A 17596-nucleotide genomic window follows, 5' to 3' on the forward strand; every position below is an offset into this window, starting at 1 on the left:
CAGATCTCTGGTCAAAAATATTCCTAACTACTTCCAATATAAATGACACCATCTAAATGTTTTAAAAGACTTTTCTAAAGAAGTAAACAAATTACCTGCTGTCAGGCCACAGGAAATATTTTGAGTAATAACTAGGTATGTGTATTGAAAGTACTAATATGCGAGCTCATTTTAGAGCTCAAGCACTATTTCTGAGAGTCTCAGTGCAAAACCTATTCAAATTTTCTCACAGGAGGAACTCTGCTTTGACCTCATAACATCTCTGTTCACATCAGCCTCGAGACCTAAGCAGATAAAGTGTTTTATGGAATCTAGCACTGTAAAAATATCAGTACTCCCATTAACTTTTTCAGTTGCAAGAATTTTTTCAGCTTTCAGTGACCAGAACTCTCTGTTCCTACATGAAATGAGTTTTTCAAGAGCTTAATCTCATCAATAGTGATCCATATAACAGCAAGGAATCTGCCAACCCACATCAGATAATAGCAGCAAATCTTGAAAAATTAATTCTTTACTAAATGAGATTTTGTTAATAACTTCTGATTGGTATACACATTTCTGGCAAATGCAGTATTTTTAGAGGTCATATTTGGTGGATTCTTTTCCTTACATCATGCTGCATAGCATTCAGAATGTTCCACATAGATTCCTGCTATGACTCTTATCTCTGTGTTCAGAAATAAAATCATCAATTCTGTTGTTCCATTGATTTTGGACCTGTTAATAAATATTTAAAGCACTTGATATATGAATATTGGTAAGAGTGTGGATGGATAGTACAATCCTTGATCTTTTATCAGCTTCAAGCTTCTTCAAAGATTACTTGCAAGCATCAGCATTCGAATCAACTTGCCAAATATGACCCAAGACTCATCATAGCCATTGCACTAATAGGAAAGTTGTAATGCTAAAGGGAAGGATAAATGAAGCAATCTAAATCACATGCACAGCACAGGCAGGCACAAGGTGATTTGCCCAGCTGGAGCCAGGAGAGCCAGGAAACACTTTAGTTCCACCTGATCTGTCCTGAAATACTAAATCCTACTTCTCATATTTGCTTTTAATAAGTACAGGATGATACAATAATAAGCACCAACCAAAACTTGATTCTATACCTAATGTGCTACAGTCTTTTGGGAGAACCACAGAATCTGGCCAGGACGTGTTTTGCTATAGGCCAGGGCAATGAACAGCTCATATTGGCCCTAGATAATGCATCCTTGCTGAGACTGATAAAATACACCTTCAACAGTAATTGAAGGGGGCAAGCTCTTCATAAAGAGTCTTATTAGAGAGAATGTAGCAGGGAATGTATGCAGAGGAGAAATCCTAGGCCACTAAAAGATTTCATTACAAAGAAATGAAAAAATTAAGCTATCCAACTCATTTTCCTTGCTATAGCCATCCTAAAAACAAAGCTCAACGTTTTCACCGTGAATGATGATGTAACCATCATTATACTTCAGCAACGCTTAATTAAGGTTGAGATCAAGTGTAATTACAGTTGATATAAAATAAATTTAACTTTCATTTTCCAATCAATTTTTCTAGCACAAGTAGCTGACTCCAGAATGCATTATTCCTGACAGTTAAAATCTTTCAAAATATAAAACCATTATACAAAACAGGGATGATTCCACCATTATAAATCAACATTTGATGAATAAATTTGATTATACAGATGCACTTTGAAGGATTAAAAGTGATTTATTTGTGATGTACTCTGCCCAAATAGCAAGAGGCTTTGGAGAACCATATTAACCTTGTGAGAACACTCTCATTGGAGGTTTTCTTATACCATAGCTTTTGATATTATGGAATAGATAAGTGGGAAGGCCACTTGATTGATTCAATACAAATTACCTTCCATATAACACTGTGAGAACTACTCAAGCTATTGCAGTTGGTATATGTAGAGAAATAAATTACTGAATAAGGTTTAAAAGTATTGAACAGTTACTAGAGACAACAGCTATGTTGGTATTTATTTTGGCTTGCTGTTGTTCAAATTGAAGATATGTGCATGACATATTCTACTAGATCTCTGCTTGTACCTAAAATACAGGTTCAAACAATACAGTTAATCATTCACTGGTATACTTTGTATGCCATGATACCAGTAAGTCCTATGATCAGTTGCACAGGAGACAACTTCTGTCACCTGCTAACAGACACAGCTCAGCATCTAATGCTTCCTCCCATGCCTGCAGATACCCAGGAAAGAGTGACTTCCTGGATAATTCCTCAACAAGGAATAAAGCTGCCCCTTCCACTGCTGATTCCACATTCCTGAATAGGAAGACTATGGGTTTTTTTTGCAGGGGAGAAATTGGAAATATATTTCCATGCATTCCAGTTTACTATATTGAACCATGCTGAATTCCTCAAATTAAGTTTTTCACATGTTCTACTATTCCTGGTCAACATGTAAAATAGTCAACTTCAATCAAATGTAATACAGTTTACAGTGAAAATGACCACTAAACAAGTTTTAATTAATTGCATGAATCAGCTTTTAAGTTATCAGCAGTTCCACATAATTTATTTACATACTTATTTTTAAATAATTATCAGCACCAATATTGCCATACAGATTATAAACACCAGGATATGAAAACTCATATACTGAAAAAATGCACAAACCCAAGCTATGTATAAACATTATTTTGAATAAGTGAATAATACAATAAAAAATTTCAGAACCTCATGAACAATCCTTCATGACTATTATTTACAGTGATTTTGACAAAAATAAGAATTTATTTTCCTGGAAACCTGCAGAAAGTGACCTCATAATCTAAGAAGCAGACTTCAAGCAAAGCACAACTCACTGTGTTGGTCTTAAAGATACAGCCATAACTTTCTTGGAAGTAAAGAACAAAAGCTGGTTTTAAGTGGCTGTGCTTCACTGAAGAAAATTCTTATTTTTTTATTTCCTGTTTGAAAGACGATAGTACCTAAGTCCCATGCCTATATAAGAACTCCTTTGAGCTATAAGATGCAAAATAAAAAGAATTGATTTTGCTTATTTCCAGTGAAAACAAATTTTTACCCACAGTACTTAGATACTGTAATAGTAGTTGATTCCACGGACGTTGGAAATGACACACATGTTTTTCTGTTATCACCTAACAAATTGTGAGGCACACTCTTCATGCCTAGGCAGTAGCAGGTGAGTAGAAGGAAGAAGTTTCCTGGTTATAGCACCAGAGCTTCACTCTTTGCTGTGCAAGTTTATATTTGTAGTGCTTTACAAATTAATCAGTAGCACAGTTCTCTGCTTCAGCCTTCACACAGTCTAAAACAGGTCTCTCAAAAGGGGTGACAATAAACAAAAGATGGAGGAAAAATGGTATCAAAATGAGAATAAGAATGTATAGTTACAATGCAATTTTTCAGCAATTAAAATGTTATTCACTTAAAAAGTATGAATTTTATATAAACAGAGAGTCTTCAGTTTAGTCTACATAGGTAACAGCTTTTTAATCATACTTTGATATTTCAATATTGTAGCCATACTGTACCTATCTGTGCCTTCAAGTTTCAATATTCTGGACCAGGCTTTTCTTTATGTCTTCAACACCTACTAAGTATTTAAAATCATCTATGCTAATAAATACAGTGAGTAAAATATTTTCTCCATAAAACTGCAAGTATTTGGTCATTGAAAACTTTCATGCAGTGATATGGTAAGACCTTCAGTTGTGTTGAGATTTCATTTGAGCCAGGACTTTATCTAAATATGTCCTTCTATCAACAAATTTGTATGTGGACATCACACCAAGACAGGATCAAATTTTTCACGCACACAACATTCTCTTTCAATTTACAAAAAAGTTGGAGGCTGATTTCCTTGTACTGTAACCAGCAGACATTGGATTTCCACAACACTACAAGCACTTATATGGCTAATGTAAAAGTAAAAACAGATCCAAAGCCAAGTTTTATACAAGAAAGCTATGTCACTGGCTAGTTCTTGACTGAAGAAACTGTAACACAGCACATTGGTACTGTTACTTGTTTTCCTTTTATTTTTATGAGACTTCCATTTACACAAATTATTCCAGAAAAATATCTTTGCAACACCATTACTGAAAGGATGAAAATAACAGAATGATATCTTCTTCTTCTTCTTCCTCTTTCTCTTCCTCTTCTTCCTCCTCTTTCCCCTATATTCACAGAAAGAAAAAGATATGTTTTCATAAATGCAGACAATGGTAATAACATATGAGATGTAAACAAAACATTCTCAATTGAACATTATGAACCACTCACAAGGAAATCAATGAACAATTACAATTTAAGATTACAGATTTTTTTTCTGTTTGCCAAGAATTACTAACACATGTGCAGATCCTATGGGGAGATAGATATATATGTCTCAATAAATTAAAGATTCAGTGCTGTCCTCCCTCTTTGTGACTGGCCACTTTCTCCTCTGCATAGATATGGAAAGTAGCAGTGGTTTTCATTACTTCCAGCCCACATTGGATGGTGCCTATGCCATCAGTTTGTATCTGACACTTAACACAGCCAAGGCAGTCTGCTCTTTAAGAGCACATCTATTATTACGTGACCCAAAACTTTTCTTAGAAAAGAAATTGATACTACGGGAAAAAGGAATATCCATATGGAGAGGCTATACTCTTATTCATTCCACCTTAATCCTCGCCTAAAGGGTCTGTTATCACATCAAACGCAGGTCAAATAGAGTCTGGTAAATTATATAAAGAAAATATGTATAGAGCTGATCTATTTTCCAGTGATTCATCTATGAGCTGTACACCAAGAGAAAGAAACAAATCAATTGCATAAATTATAACAATATCTAAATTGTAGATATAGCAATATGTTTTCTCCGGTTTTGATACTCATACCATGTAATGATGGAAAACATACTCCAGAGGAAGAAAACCTTGCAACAATGCAGTTCAATCCAATACTGCCACCTCGTGAAAAAAAGAATCCATTACATCTGTCGATTGCATACAAGCATAAAATGGTTTGGATTGGAAGGGACATTAGAGACCCTCTACTTCCAACACTCCTGCCATGGACAAGATCACCTGCCACTAGACCAGGTTGCTTAAAGCTGCTTCCATCCTGGATTTGAACACTTCCAGGGATGGGGCATTTTTATTCTGAAATCATTTAAAATAAAACAATAATTCTATTTTTACTGAGAAAAAAACACCGAATAAACTCTTTCTGTCAAATAAAAGCCACAAGCCAAATGTCAAAAGCATGAGACCCAGAGCCTGATGGGAAGGCAGGGGGAGCAGTGGGGGGAGGGAAGGATTGTTTTTTTAATTAAGAACATCTAAAAAAATGTAAAGTTGCTAAATAAGAGAAAGAAAACAGATTTCTTGCCAAGAAAATTCCACTGAAGAGATTTAAATAGATGTTCTGTATTTGGTTTTTATATCTTATTTTCAGTTTTTTGTTTTCAGTTTTGAAAATACAATAATATATTCAGTTCATTGTGAAAAAAAGTATAACTGCTCTTATAGATTTCAATAGAACTTCATTTCCCCAGATAATGTTTCATAAATTTTAAGAGTATTTTCTGATACATTTAACAAAAAATTAACAGCAACAGTAGAAGCATCAAGATGGTGTATAGTCTCCATTGCCTCTGTTACACTGTACACATATACTTTTATTCTGTTTTGCTTTTTGGTTTTCGTCTTTTTTATTTTAAGATGCTAAAGACATTTGGAAGCAGCATGTATTTTGGAAGATTTATACAGCAAGATTTACATAGCCTGGCATACACTTGTTATTCTATTCTCAGTGCACTTACTAAATGGTAAGGATACCTGCTGAAACAAGAGCTGACAAATGTGCAGCTTCTGCAGTCAAAAAATATCTTGCATTAACAACTTATTTTACATAGAAAAAATTACATATGTATCAAATTTGATTTTTTAGAAGAAAATATTCAGCAAACACAAACTTAGCCTGCCTTGTCAAAATCCATAATGCCTGGATTATAAAACTTCTTCTGCTGGATTTCAGCACAAAGAAAACTGTAGCAAGTTTTTCAAATTAGCTCTGCAGTGGAGTGGAGTCAATAATGAGGTCAACAATGCACCTTGTTGTCCTGGGTTGTAAGATAAGCTTGTATTCTATTTGCCATCTGTTGGAGGTTGGGCAGGTTTGTTATCTCTTCCAAGAGCAATGGTTTGCTCCGAAGAGGTAATGGTTTGTTAATGGGCCACTGACTGACTCACCGCAGGGCTGGTAACATAACACCATCCCATTGTGAGATGCTCCACCCAGAGGGGGAAGCCAAGCACTCTTTTATTGTATAAAGGGGTACCTTTTGGGAGACAGAGCAGCTCTCTCTCTGTTTGCGGGATTCCCAGAGAAGCAGCTCCTTCGGCGGAATTCCCAGAGAAGCGGCTGGAGCGCGGTGAGGCGGCGGCGGCGGAGCTCGGAGGCGGCCCCGGCGCAGAGGAAGACCGGCCCCACTGCCACCAGATCTTCAGAGAAAACTATACCCTTCTAAAGATCACCACTGCAGCTGCAATTCATCAGCCACTGCAAGAGGAGCAGCTATCATTTCAACCGAACTGCTACCAACACCCCGAATGGCCATGTTGTTCCTGGAGCTGTAGGATCAACCCTAACCCTAAACATTGCCCTAACCCTCAGAGCAACCTGAAGTCTCAATCCCCATGGGTGCTTGATTTTAGAAAGAAGTAGGAGCAGCAGTGCTGGGGATGTGCCGGGATTGCGCTCGGCATGCCATTTCCAGCCCAAATGTTCCTGGAGCTGTGGGCTCTTTGACTCACTCAGCACTAACCCTAACCCTGATCCTAAAGAATCTTGGGACTGTGCAGACATCCTCATTGCCAAAGGTTACGCAGGTTGAAAGGTGTGGATTTATCAATTGTGGCACCATGCCCTGATGCCTTTTGGATTGCCAGTGTCCCTGAAGCTGTAGGTTCTGCAGCTCTCTGAACCCTCACACAAACCCCAAGTGAAGCTTGTTGTTGCTGCTGAGATCCCCATCACCAGTGTGGCACTGATTCAAAAATTGTAGCGTGAACAATCTTGGAGCTGTGCTGTAATGAAAATGATCCATTTCACAAATTTGAAAATGCAGGTAAAATAATTGCATGACATGGAATGACAGGAAGTGCATCAAAATGAGCTGAAACTTCCTGAAACATGTTGCCTGTATCCAGAAAGTCAGGGCTGGCCAACATAACAAAACTTCTCTGTTTTAAAGATGTGGTTATGTTGGACTTCAGAAAGAAATAGATCATTTAACCATTGTCCTTAAGGTAGGATGGAAATATTCAATGCTGGTAAAAATTTTCTTGTGTAGAAACAATGCAATATAAAATGTAAGTTAATTTATAAGGATAACACTTTATCACTAGTTTTGTTTGTACCGATTGCATTTGCCTTTTTAAATTGTTATCTAGGCGGAATTTTCCCTATAAAAACCGCTTGTGCCAGGATAGAGGTGTGTGGGCATGGGGGAAAACCTCTCCTGAGGCTGACTCCTTGTTGCACACCCAGGGCTGACCCCGGGCTCGGCACTGTTCTTTCCTTGTGGCTGGCTAGATAGAATTTGACCGCTAATAAAATTATTTTTTATTTTTAATCTGGCTGAATAAATTCTCATTTATAACACTATTGTCTTGGGATGCTTTTATTTATATATTTTTTTTATGTTTAATTGCCTCTTGCAATTTATTGTGAACACTAAATTCCAGTCTATGGCTTCAAAAAAATCCCCAAACGCAAACTGAACACAAAACCAAAAAAAAGAATCCAAAACCAAAATAAAAATACTCTCAAAAAACAACAGCAGCCCCAAAACAAACAAACAAAACTCCCGAAAACAATCAAACAAACAAACCCCAAACCCCAATATTAAAGAAAAAACCCGAACAAACGAGACCACGAAAAGAGGCGCTGCGAGGCGCTCCGTCTCACGCTGGGGCCGCAGCCGAGCGGCCCAGGAACGCGAAAGGCAGCTGCTGGCGAAGTGTGGCTCCTCTCGCTGCCCGTCCGAGCTGCTGTTTCCCGTTGCCGCGGTGACGCTCCCGCGGTAGCAGCGCGGTGCGCGGCTCTCGTCCTGCCCCTGGAGCTCCCCACCGTCCGCTCTTGGCGGCTGCGGGATTTCAGGGCGGAGGGGCGGCCGGTCTCCAGAGGCGGTCAGAAAGGAGGAGGCTCCGTGAGGAACTTGACTGAACAGCAGGTGAGTGGGTACATGAAGTAGATGCGGGGGGGACCGGAGGACTGCGAGCGCTGGACTACAACTCCCAGCATGCAAAGGGGCGGACCCATTCGCCTGTCAGGAAGCGTTGGTGGGCGGTGCTGCCTCCGGGCGCGGTGCCTTTCGGGAGATGTAGTTTGCTCTCAGCCAGGGTCTGCTTCTCGCCTTCCCGGCAGAAATGCGCTCCGTGTGCCCGGTCTCCCGCTGCAGGAGCCGGCTCGTTACCTCCCATTCTCCTAATTGCAGGGGACAACGGGTTGCGAAAGGAGGGAGGGGAGCCGTTTCCCCCTGCCTGCACCCATCCACGAGTTTTTTACCTCTTTGGGTTACATTATTTCTCATGGCTTTCTCTGTATCATTAAAACTTTCTATGTTCTTAGTCTTATTTTGAGAACTCTGTTTATTTTGGTTCATGCTCTGTTGAAAGGTGTTACTTTTTTTTTTTTTTTTTGTGTAGCTTGCAAAACAGATAAGACGCTGTGGGAAGTAGAATGTCAGAAGATATTAAGGGAATTGAAAAAGAAGTAGAAATTGAATTGGATAGAATCAGTGTTTCTTCGTTTGGAACAGATGATCCTGACACAGAGGTATCAGAGGAACCTTTGAGTGACAGTGAGACTGTAAGTATTCAGTGAGCTAAAACTGCTTCTGTAGCATGTAGTACCAAAGCAGGGTTGGCATTGGAAAGTCCCTTTGATGGGTGAATGTTTGCCCAACACCTAACCCGAGGCTTTGAGCTGAACAGTCTTGGTAGTATTGCTTCATGAAAAATGTGGTGACAGGACAATAGGAGAGATGAATATCAGCATTCTGCTTGAGAAGATCAGACCTGGAGATTTTATTTCAGAATCCTCTGAAGCTGGAAGATTTGATGAGGTAAATTAAGTCTGGATGAATAAGTAGATAATTCTTCACTGAAATCTGTAATTTAGTTTTACAAGGGACTGGTTTAGGAGATTCCTTGTAAGATTTCCAGATACTCATTTGATATAAATAGGTACTTCAAGTCCTCTTTCTTGGATGACTGCTTATTTTGGGAAGTGTCTTTCCTCTGAAACAAAATCAGTTATTTGGGTCCTTTTCTGCCATTTTAATCTTTCAGCTTCATAGCATAGGGATTGGTTTGTAGGATATTAGGGGAGATAATATTGATCATAAATCATGTTATATATGACATAGACAAAGGCATGACTGATAAGTGTGTAAGTACCCACATATTGAATGTCAGCAATGTCAACCACAATATGCACATCAGAGAAGGCAGACCATTTTCCCAAAATCTTGACATTAAAGGTAGTCTTTTGAATAGAAAATTTCTATGTAATAAAGAAAACTGAATAATTGGTTCTACATGTATACTTTAAACATTAGTAAATTTAAAATTTGTTTATTTTGTGAGGAATCTAGACATTTTAAAGAAAACAATCCTGTACATCACAGGTATTTGTTCATTTTTATCTTGTCCTTTTCCTTTATTTCCTGGTCCAGCACAGTTATAAACACAACAATTTATTGAAATGTGTTTCTGGAGAGAGTGCAAGATACATGACTAAAATTTGATTAGAATGTAATTAAAACTAGAATTATTAATTGTTCAGTGGGTAATAAGACTATGAGAAGAGTATAGGAATTTGGAAAAATTTTGGTGGAAATTGCTCTTAATTTCCATCAATGCTTTATAAGTGAAGCCAAGTCTTTATTCTCTTATGTATTTTACCACTTTTCAAGCCAGTGAGACGAAAATGTAGAATATATGTCAAAGGTTGTGTTTTTCTAGATTTCAGGTGACTTACCAGAATCAGTTCTTGCCTATTTAAACTTTATCAAGAGCAGCAATCAAGATGCTGAAAAGCTTATACTGCAGGACTTGGAAGATGAGCAAAGTAGAAGTAAGCATTAATCACAGTTAAAATGTTTGTACACCTTGTATTACCAGTGGAAGGTAGACTAACAAGCATCCATAAAATAATGCAAACTTTTAAGTAGAACAAGCAGTGAAACCTATTCCCTCACCTTCTGAATGCATGATGAAAATCTCTAGGAATAAAGCTATGCAGTACTATCTTCTTGAATTAACATCTGAGCAGAAATTAAGCTTTCTTAAAAACTCATCTCATGCTAAAGAAGGCAAGTTGTGAGATTACTCTCTAAGAGCCCAGGCCAGACTCTTTGTGAAAGTCGAAACTGAAGTCAGTAGGAGCTGAAATGCAGGGTTCAGATACAATTGGCTCTGTTTAAAGTCTGTCTTGAGATGCCCAAGCTCGCATTGGATGAAATGACCGTTAATTGGCAAAAAAATATTTCTGTTTGCTGTGCGACTGAAGCCAAGCTCATAGTGTATATGCCACTGCCTGTTCCATTAGTGCAATAGGCTTGGTGATCAGAAGTTCAGCATTGGCTACCAATTTTGATATCTGGGGAGCATCCCTATTTATTCTTTTTGTAATGCAATCTTACTCTTTTTAATTGTTCTTTTTCAACTTTTGACCTCTCTGATACAAGTGCTACTGTATTTTTCTGCAGAGAAAATGTTCTGCTGTGTTTCATGATGTGGAATTCTCTTTCATATTTGCTATCGCTGTATTCTTACAGTATCATTTTGTCTGTTTCTGTTACACACATTTCCTGCTTTTAATGTAAATAAATGATTCCCATACATATTTAAGTAAAAGTGGGGGAAAAGAAGAACTTTATTTTAGTTTAAACAAATTGAATAGATAGAAAATGTAGACCAAAACTGAGCACTCGTAAGGGATTTTCTCTCTGTGAACTAAATTTTTTATTTATTTTTCTTAGAAGACATTTATGAAGTACTTTCTTGCCATCCTTCTGAATCGAATGAGAATTCAAAACAATTTAATGAAAAGGTATATTTTATTTATACATTATTTATAGGGAATAAAATTCTATTAAATCATCTAGATAACTTACTCTTGCTTTATGGCCTCCTAAGGAGATCTATAAATGTGTTTAGGTTTTTTTCTGTAAGACTATCCATAATGTATTAAGATGAGTTTCTATGAGTTTCTACATACAAATCTTTAGAATTAGGACATCAACTCTAATAAGATTTCAAATTTGAAATAAATTATCTGATATATTGAGCACAAAAATCAACAAAATTAAACAAAACTGAGTAATCGCTTATTGATAGTTATTGATAGCTATTTGAAGAATATTATCTTAATATTATGATAGCACTTTTAAGCTTCTCTAATCTTATTTTTTATGATTATCAGGAAGATGTACTACTATTAATCTTGCTCTTAATATATTCCATTATTTTATGGAAAATAAAAACATAACTTTCAAAGATAAACTTAAAAATACCTTTCAAAAAAACCTTTCAAAAATATAAATGTACCTTTCAAAGATAAATCAAGAGTTATGAACATGACTGCTTTTATATTTTCATAGCATTTGACTGAATAACTTGCTGAAGTTTTCTTAGAAAAATATAAAACTATATTTAATTTATTCACTTTTAATTGGCTGCCTGGCTTTTATTAGTGAGCACTCTTGCAGACACGATTTTTTGTTCTCAGAAGACCATTGTTTAAAACAGCACAATTACTTCATGTGACTTCAGCTACATTACAAATATTAATATAGGCCCAAAGCATGTGATGAACAGATGATAAATGAGCAGGAATAGATTACTTGCCAGTAAAGAACAATGAAATAAATATAGCAATCCTTGTTCCCATAGTATTATTTTTTAATAGTCTTCTTAAAAATTTGCTCTGTAACTAGTTCTTCCCCAGTGTGCATAACAATATTCATGCATAAATGTTTGGTTTCGCAGAAAGTAAAATAAATCACAAATGCAAGACATTCATTTTTCCAAGTCAAAATATTAAATATATTTTAAAAACACATAGAAATATTATGTATTTTGATAAATACTACAATATTTGTTACTCTAGAAAACAATATTTTGACTGATATGTTAGCATTATTCAATGTGAAAGGATTAGAGTCAGCAGTAAGTTTCACATTGTTGTACTTGTCATATGATAAAAAGCTTATCCTTGTTCTGGGAGATTTCTATAATGTTCTGCTTTTAAATTTTGTTTCTTGTTTTTTAATAACAATTTTAAACTATGTTAGATACTGCTTGAAGTTGAAAATGAAGATTTGCCGCTTGCTACAACACCTGATTGTAGTCAGTCCATCAGTGATGAAACAGTCAGTGATGACTGCTTTCTTACAGGTAAGCAAGCACATTATTCATTTGGTTGATCTTTAACATATCACTATTTCCTGCTTTTCTGTTGTCATAAGTATCATAGCATTCTTTTTAAAGAATTTCACATTGCAGTATACAACAGGGCTTGTTACTTGATGGATTGGACATAAACAAACACTTTTGCCTTTATCTCATTTCAAGATCACAGAATCATCATAGAAATTAATATCAAAAAATAGCACTGAAAAATGAAAGCTGCTCAGAGGCACTAAGCAGGTTCTGCTTTGACGACAGATTTTTATTGTTGTTGTTTGTTTTGGTTTTTGAATTTTGGTTTGGTTTTTTTTGTGGTCACATTGGCTGAGAATGTTCCTTTGCCATGGCCTTTGGATGAGTTGGGCTGGAGCATATCAGACTAAAGGGCCCACGAAAAGCCACAGAAGACGTAAATTGTATGAATGCCTGAATGGTACATTTTTAGAATAAGCAGAATGGTTGCAGAGTCAGTTAGTGTGCAGAATAATAATAAGCCATCTCGGATGGAAGGGACTTTTAATGTAGCTCTGATTTTCTATATATATTATATAATACATGTAGGAAATCAGATATATATTGCTGGCTATATAATCATAGGATCCTTTTCTTGTCAAATGCCTTAAGACAGTTTAGTGTTCCCCAGTGCTTATTAGGAAATTAAATAACATGTTTTCTGGGTTGATTAATATCTGATCTTGAAATGAGCATAAGTCTTGCCCATTGTGAAGTAGAAGAACAGTGTAGACGAGCACTTGAGCTTGAAGATGAGAAGATGAAAACGTGGAAAGCAGAGAGAGCCTCACAGAAAAAACAGAATGAACAGGAACATGCAAGAAGGCTGCAGCATCTGGAGCAATTTGAGGCTGAAAGAATAAAGTTAGATCTTCTTCATAAGGTAATGAATGATTTTAAGCCAATCTGTTCCAATCTAGACTACCTGAATTCTAGCTCTAATGTGAAAAAGAGTCTACTATCTCAAACTGCATGACTGTCCTAAACCCTACTTGTGTTGCCAGTGAGTTGTAAAACATATTTAAGTGTAGTCCATTGTTTTTTGTGTGTTTATTCTTTTAATCAGTAGTGAACGAATTTGCCATGCTAAATTTTAAATTACTCCTTAAGCTTTGCCTTTACAAAATTTTTATATGATGAAATAATCCAAAGTACCAGAAATGAGAGTTGTGCTGAAATTAATCACAAATTAAAAATGGTCACTGTGCCCTAACAAAAAATGCTTAGCTAGTTTGGACCTCCCACTCCAATTTCACATTTCAATGTTAAAATCTTAATGGAAGTAATCAGAATCAAAATTACTCAATTCAGCAATGCTGGTACTGTTTTTCACTAGGTAAAAGTTATAATACTTGCTGTCCCTATCTTTATCTGGGAAACTTACTCAGGCTTCATCTACTGAGTTCTGCCACAATAGATGATGACTCAACACATTGGCTGGTTGCACTCTCAGACTATCTAATCATGTTTTGCTATAGTGGGTGGAGCATCATAGTGGATAAAAGAGTGAAAGAACATGAAGAAATTTAACTCTCAGATATTATACTTATGAGGCCACACAATTTTATTATTTAGCCTAAATAGGTGTGTTTTGAAAGGTGCATTAACACTACATTTTCAGTTACCTAATTTGTGGCTTTCTGAAGAGATGGGGGCCTTGGCACCAGCAAGGTAATTCAAGTCACCAGTAGTAAGGAAGGTCTTAGTAAGTGAAAAGACCTTTGATCTCTGAAGGCCAGTTCAGTGTCTACTATAGCTCTCTTTTCAAAAGGTACTGCTGTTGCAGGAATGCTTCTTTTGGAGATGAGAAATAGAATCCAACGTTTCCTGTTGCAGAAGGATGTAGATGCCTGGTCTCCTGTTGTCTGAACAACATGCCCATGAAAAACAATGCTTATACACATGGGAGACTTTATGCTCCAAGCTGAAAGTGGTTGCTTATACTACTTCCTTCATATCCTCCATATTTGATTTGCTTGATATATCTTGGTTCCACCACGAATTATGTGGTACTGGATCAGCGTGTTTTTTAGTTACTTAGGTAACTAACTTTCTGTCTGCTAACTTACAGTCTGATTGAGACTTTTTCCTGATTGAGGTTATGTTGGGCAAGGAGGGAAATGCTATTTACTTGCAAATAGTGAGAAAGTAGACTTGAACTTTCATTTTCTGTTGAGAAGCAGTTTCAGTCAGAAAAATTTCTTCAGCTTTACTGAACAAAATTCCCATTTGAGGATTTTAATATCAGTACCTACCAATGCTATTAAAGGGAGATTGTTCATGATATTATTCAGACATGTTTCTGTTTTCTACCTGTACTTTGAATGGTTTGGTAACTAGTTGTCATCTTTGATAGTAGTACAGATCTTGGAGAGGAAGGTGGCAGCTGTTTGGGTCAGTACCTAGATGCTGACTTTGTGAAGGTATGCATCTCTCAGTACATGACCAAATCTACATTACTGATGCAAGTGTCCTGTTGTTTATTTTGATCCACACACGGCTCAGTTTCTCATTTAAATTCAGACATTCACAAAATTGTATTGTTGGAAAGTCAAGAAGATGGATGAAATTGGAGAGAGGGTGTTTTGTGTTGTTCTGGTTTTGTACAATATTCATTTAAGTTAATTTGTTGTGCAGAAACGCCAGGCTGCAATAGAAGATGAGTTACAGAAAGAGGAGGAAGCTTGGAGAGACAAAATGAGGCAACATGAGGTAAGGTTGTACAGTGAGCTTTTGTCAAAAGACTGTAAGGTTACTGTTATATATTTGAGAATAAATATTATCATGGAATGCTTACTATACTAGATTCTATTTATGAATGATAAATATGTGTCAATACCTGTCCCATTTTAAAAGTGGTTGAAATCTATCCTAATTGTTTTGGCCTAGGAATTGATCACGAAGCTACAATTGCAAGTGGAAGAGGAGAAAAAGGCCTTGGAAGAACGGAAAGCAAAAGAAAGACAGCAACTAGCTGAACAGCAGAGTATAGCAGCTGTTCAAATCCAAGCTAGATTTAGAGCTTTTTTAGTCCGTAAAAAATATGCTCCCATTTTAAAACAATGGAAATATGAAATAAGAAAGAAGCAGAAAATACTGGAGGAAATAGAGGGAGAAATGAAAGAAAGAGAGGAAAAACTGAACACGCAAATGGAAGAAAACAGGTTAAATAGAGAAAAGGAAAGAAATAGACAAGAACTTGAAAGACAAGAATATTTGAAACAGGTGAGGAAGCTTGTGGAATATGAGAAAAAGAAAGAAAGCCTGAAATTGAAAAAACAACTCCAAATAACAAGAGAAGAACAAAGAAAATTAGAACAAAAAGGAGCAGAAGCTGTGATGAGTGAAAATGTAGAAAATAACAGAGAAAACACAAAAAAGGAAAAGACAGAAAATACGACACTAATAAGAGAAGAGAAGGAGGAACTAAATAAACAAGTAGAGGAACCAAAAGAAAAGCATGCTGAAATGATGGATGAAACAAATAACTGGATGAGTCTAGCAGAAAGAAATTTGACACCAAGTGTGCTAGGCTCTGAGAAGGAACACCCTTCTCAAGTGAATAATGAGAATTTACACATTAATTCAGTAACACAACTAGAAGAAAATTACTCACAAACAAGTCATAAAGTTTCAAATGGTCATATTTCAAAGAATGAATCTCAGCACTTCGGTGCTAATGACATGGTAGAAAAAAAGGCAAACTGCATATGCAGCAGTCCTCCAAATGTCCAGCCAAATGCTAATAACAGAGAAATTGAAGATCGATTTTCTCAGTATGAAACTGTGAAGAAAACTTTATTTCTGATGGAAAATGATACTGAAGAAGTCAGAGACACCTGGGACAGTAGTAAAGACGTAGCAGAGTCTTGTAGTAAAGTAATTATTCCTCATGATATTGAACAGAAGAGAATAAACTGGATGAAGACATGCAAATCTTGGTCTAAAATATATGAAGAAAACCAAAAAAAGCAAGCAACTATAAGAAAACTACTAAGGAAAAGTTCAGTTTGCAAGATGCCTCCATTAAGTACAGAAAAGATAATTCATAGTGGCCCTTGGAGTACCTTGCAACAGGTAACTGGTAATATGAAACTTTGAGAATGAAATGGGAGACATACTTTCACTTTTGTTGTTATTTTCTGTTTTGGTATGTTGGCAGAATGCTGTTTATTGTTGAGCTGGAAATAGATATTGTAACAGTTCCTGTGCCCAAGTGCACAATAAGAGCAATGACAATGACTTGAATTCCAGTGAGTGTTGTGAAACAGACAATGTGGTATTAGTCTTCAGATGATTGATAATATTAACACTTTAAAAGGAAAGAGCTTTTACATCCTGCTTAATTAACAAGGTTTTGCCTTTGTATAAAGGCCCACATTTCAGCTTCTGGTCAACTAGCTCATTCTGAGTTTTGAGAGCAATAGCCTCTTCTAGAAACAAGATATTACTGATCAGCTTATAGATAGTGTTTTGCCATAAAGGACATCTCCTGGTTGCCAGGATTTATTTTTCTTACCACTTATTAACTTATCATATGCTTGCTCCATGCTCTCATCTTGATGTCCATTCTTGAGATGGCCTACTAGCCTATACACACTTCTAGTCTGAACAATTTTTGTCTGTTCTACACTCATTATTTATGATACTGTGAATATTGTTTTCATGCTAGCTCTTCCCACTGGACAGATCAAACCTATCATTGCCATTATTTTCTATATAAAAAGATTACCATTAACTGCTTGGATTTTATAGAGAATTAATAGATTGTAGTTTTGTTCTTTTCATCCTAAACAAAATTACCATATTATGATGTTGTGCACTGAATCTTCAATATACAAAATGTTAGTTTTATTTATCAATAAATGCATGTAGGTCACAACACTTACGCTCGAAGATTTGCCAGCTTGTAGTCTCTCAACCTTATCTGAATGTTCACATCTTCAAGTTTTGACTCTGAGGCGCTGTGGACTGGTTGCACTCGAAGGACTAAGTAGCTGCAAAGACCTGAAGTATATCAATGTGGAGGTACCAAGCATATTTGATTCTTTGTTATAACATGGGGAGAACTGCCAGTTTTGCTTCTTAATTGAATGTTCAGTTGTACAACTGAATATGTAACT

The 17596-nt window shown here is 36.4% G+C and overlaps 1 protein-coding gene across 11 annotated transcripts in view; it reads left to right on the top strand.

The window, feature by feature from the left end:
* Positions 1-8017: 8017 nt before the first annotated feature.
* LRRIQ1 (leucine rich repeats and IQ motif containing 1) overlaps positions 8018-17596 on the top strand; it is a 103551-nt gene continuing 93972 nt past the window's right edge. For 7 of the 11 annotated variants that reach the window (XR_014952297.1, XR_014952296.1, XM_085570171.1 and 4 more), the window contains exons 1-9: positions 8019-8218; positions 8694-8856; positions 10014-10125; positions 11033-11103; positions 12347-12449; positions 13190-13356; positions 15111-15185; positions 15363-16550; positions 17349-17501. Coding sequence is in view for 9 of the 11 variants with exons in the window: in XM_085570171.1 (XP_085426297.1) it covers positions 8728-8856; positions 10014-10125; positions 11033-11103; positions 12347-12449; positions 13190-13356; positions 15111-15185; positions 15363-16550; positions 17349-17501 (1998 nt within the window). In the remaining 2 variants the exon portion in view is untranslated. Of the gene's footprint in view, positions 8219-8693; positions 8857-10013; positions 10126-11032; positions 11104-12346; positions 12450-13189; positions 13357-15110; positions 15186-15362; positions 16551-17348; positions 17502-17596 lie in introns of all 11 variants that reach the window. The other 4 variants (XM_031507743.3, XM_085570165.1, XM_085570166.1 and 1 more) reach the window with 2 other exon arrangements.

This window comes from Lonchura striata, chromosome 1A (assembly GCF_050655825.1).
Source record: "Lonchura striata isolate lonStrDom1 chromosome 1A, ASM5065582v1, whole genome shotgun sequence".
Taxonomy (NCBI): domain Eukaryota; kingdom Metazoa; phylum Chordata; class Aves; order Passeriformes; family Estrildidae; genus Lonchura; species Lonchura striata.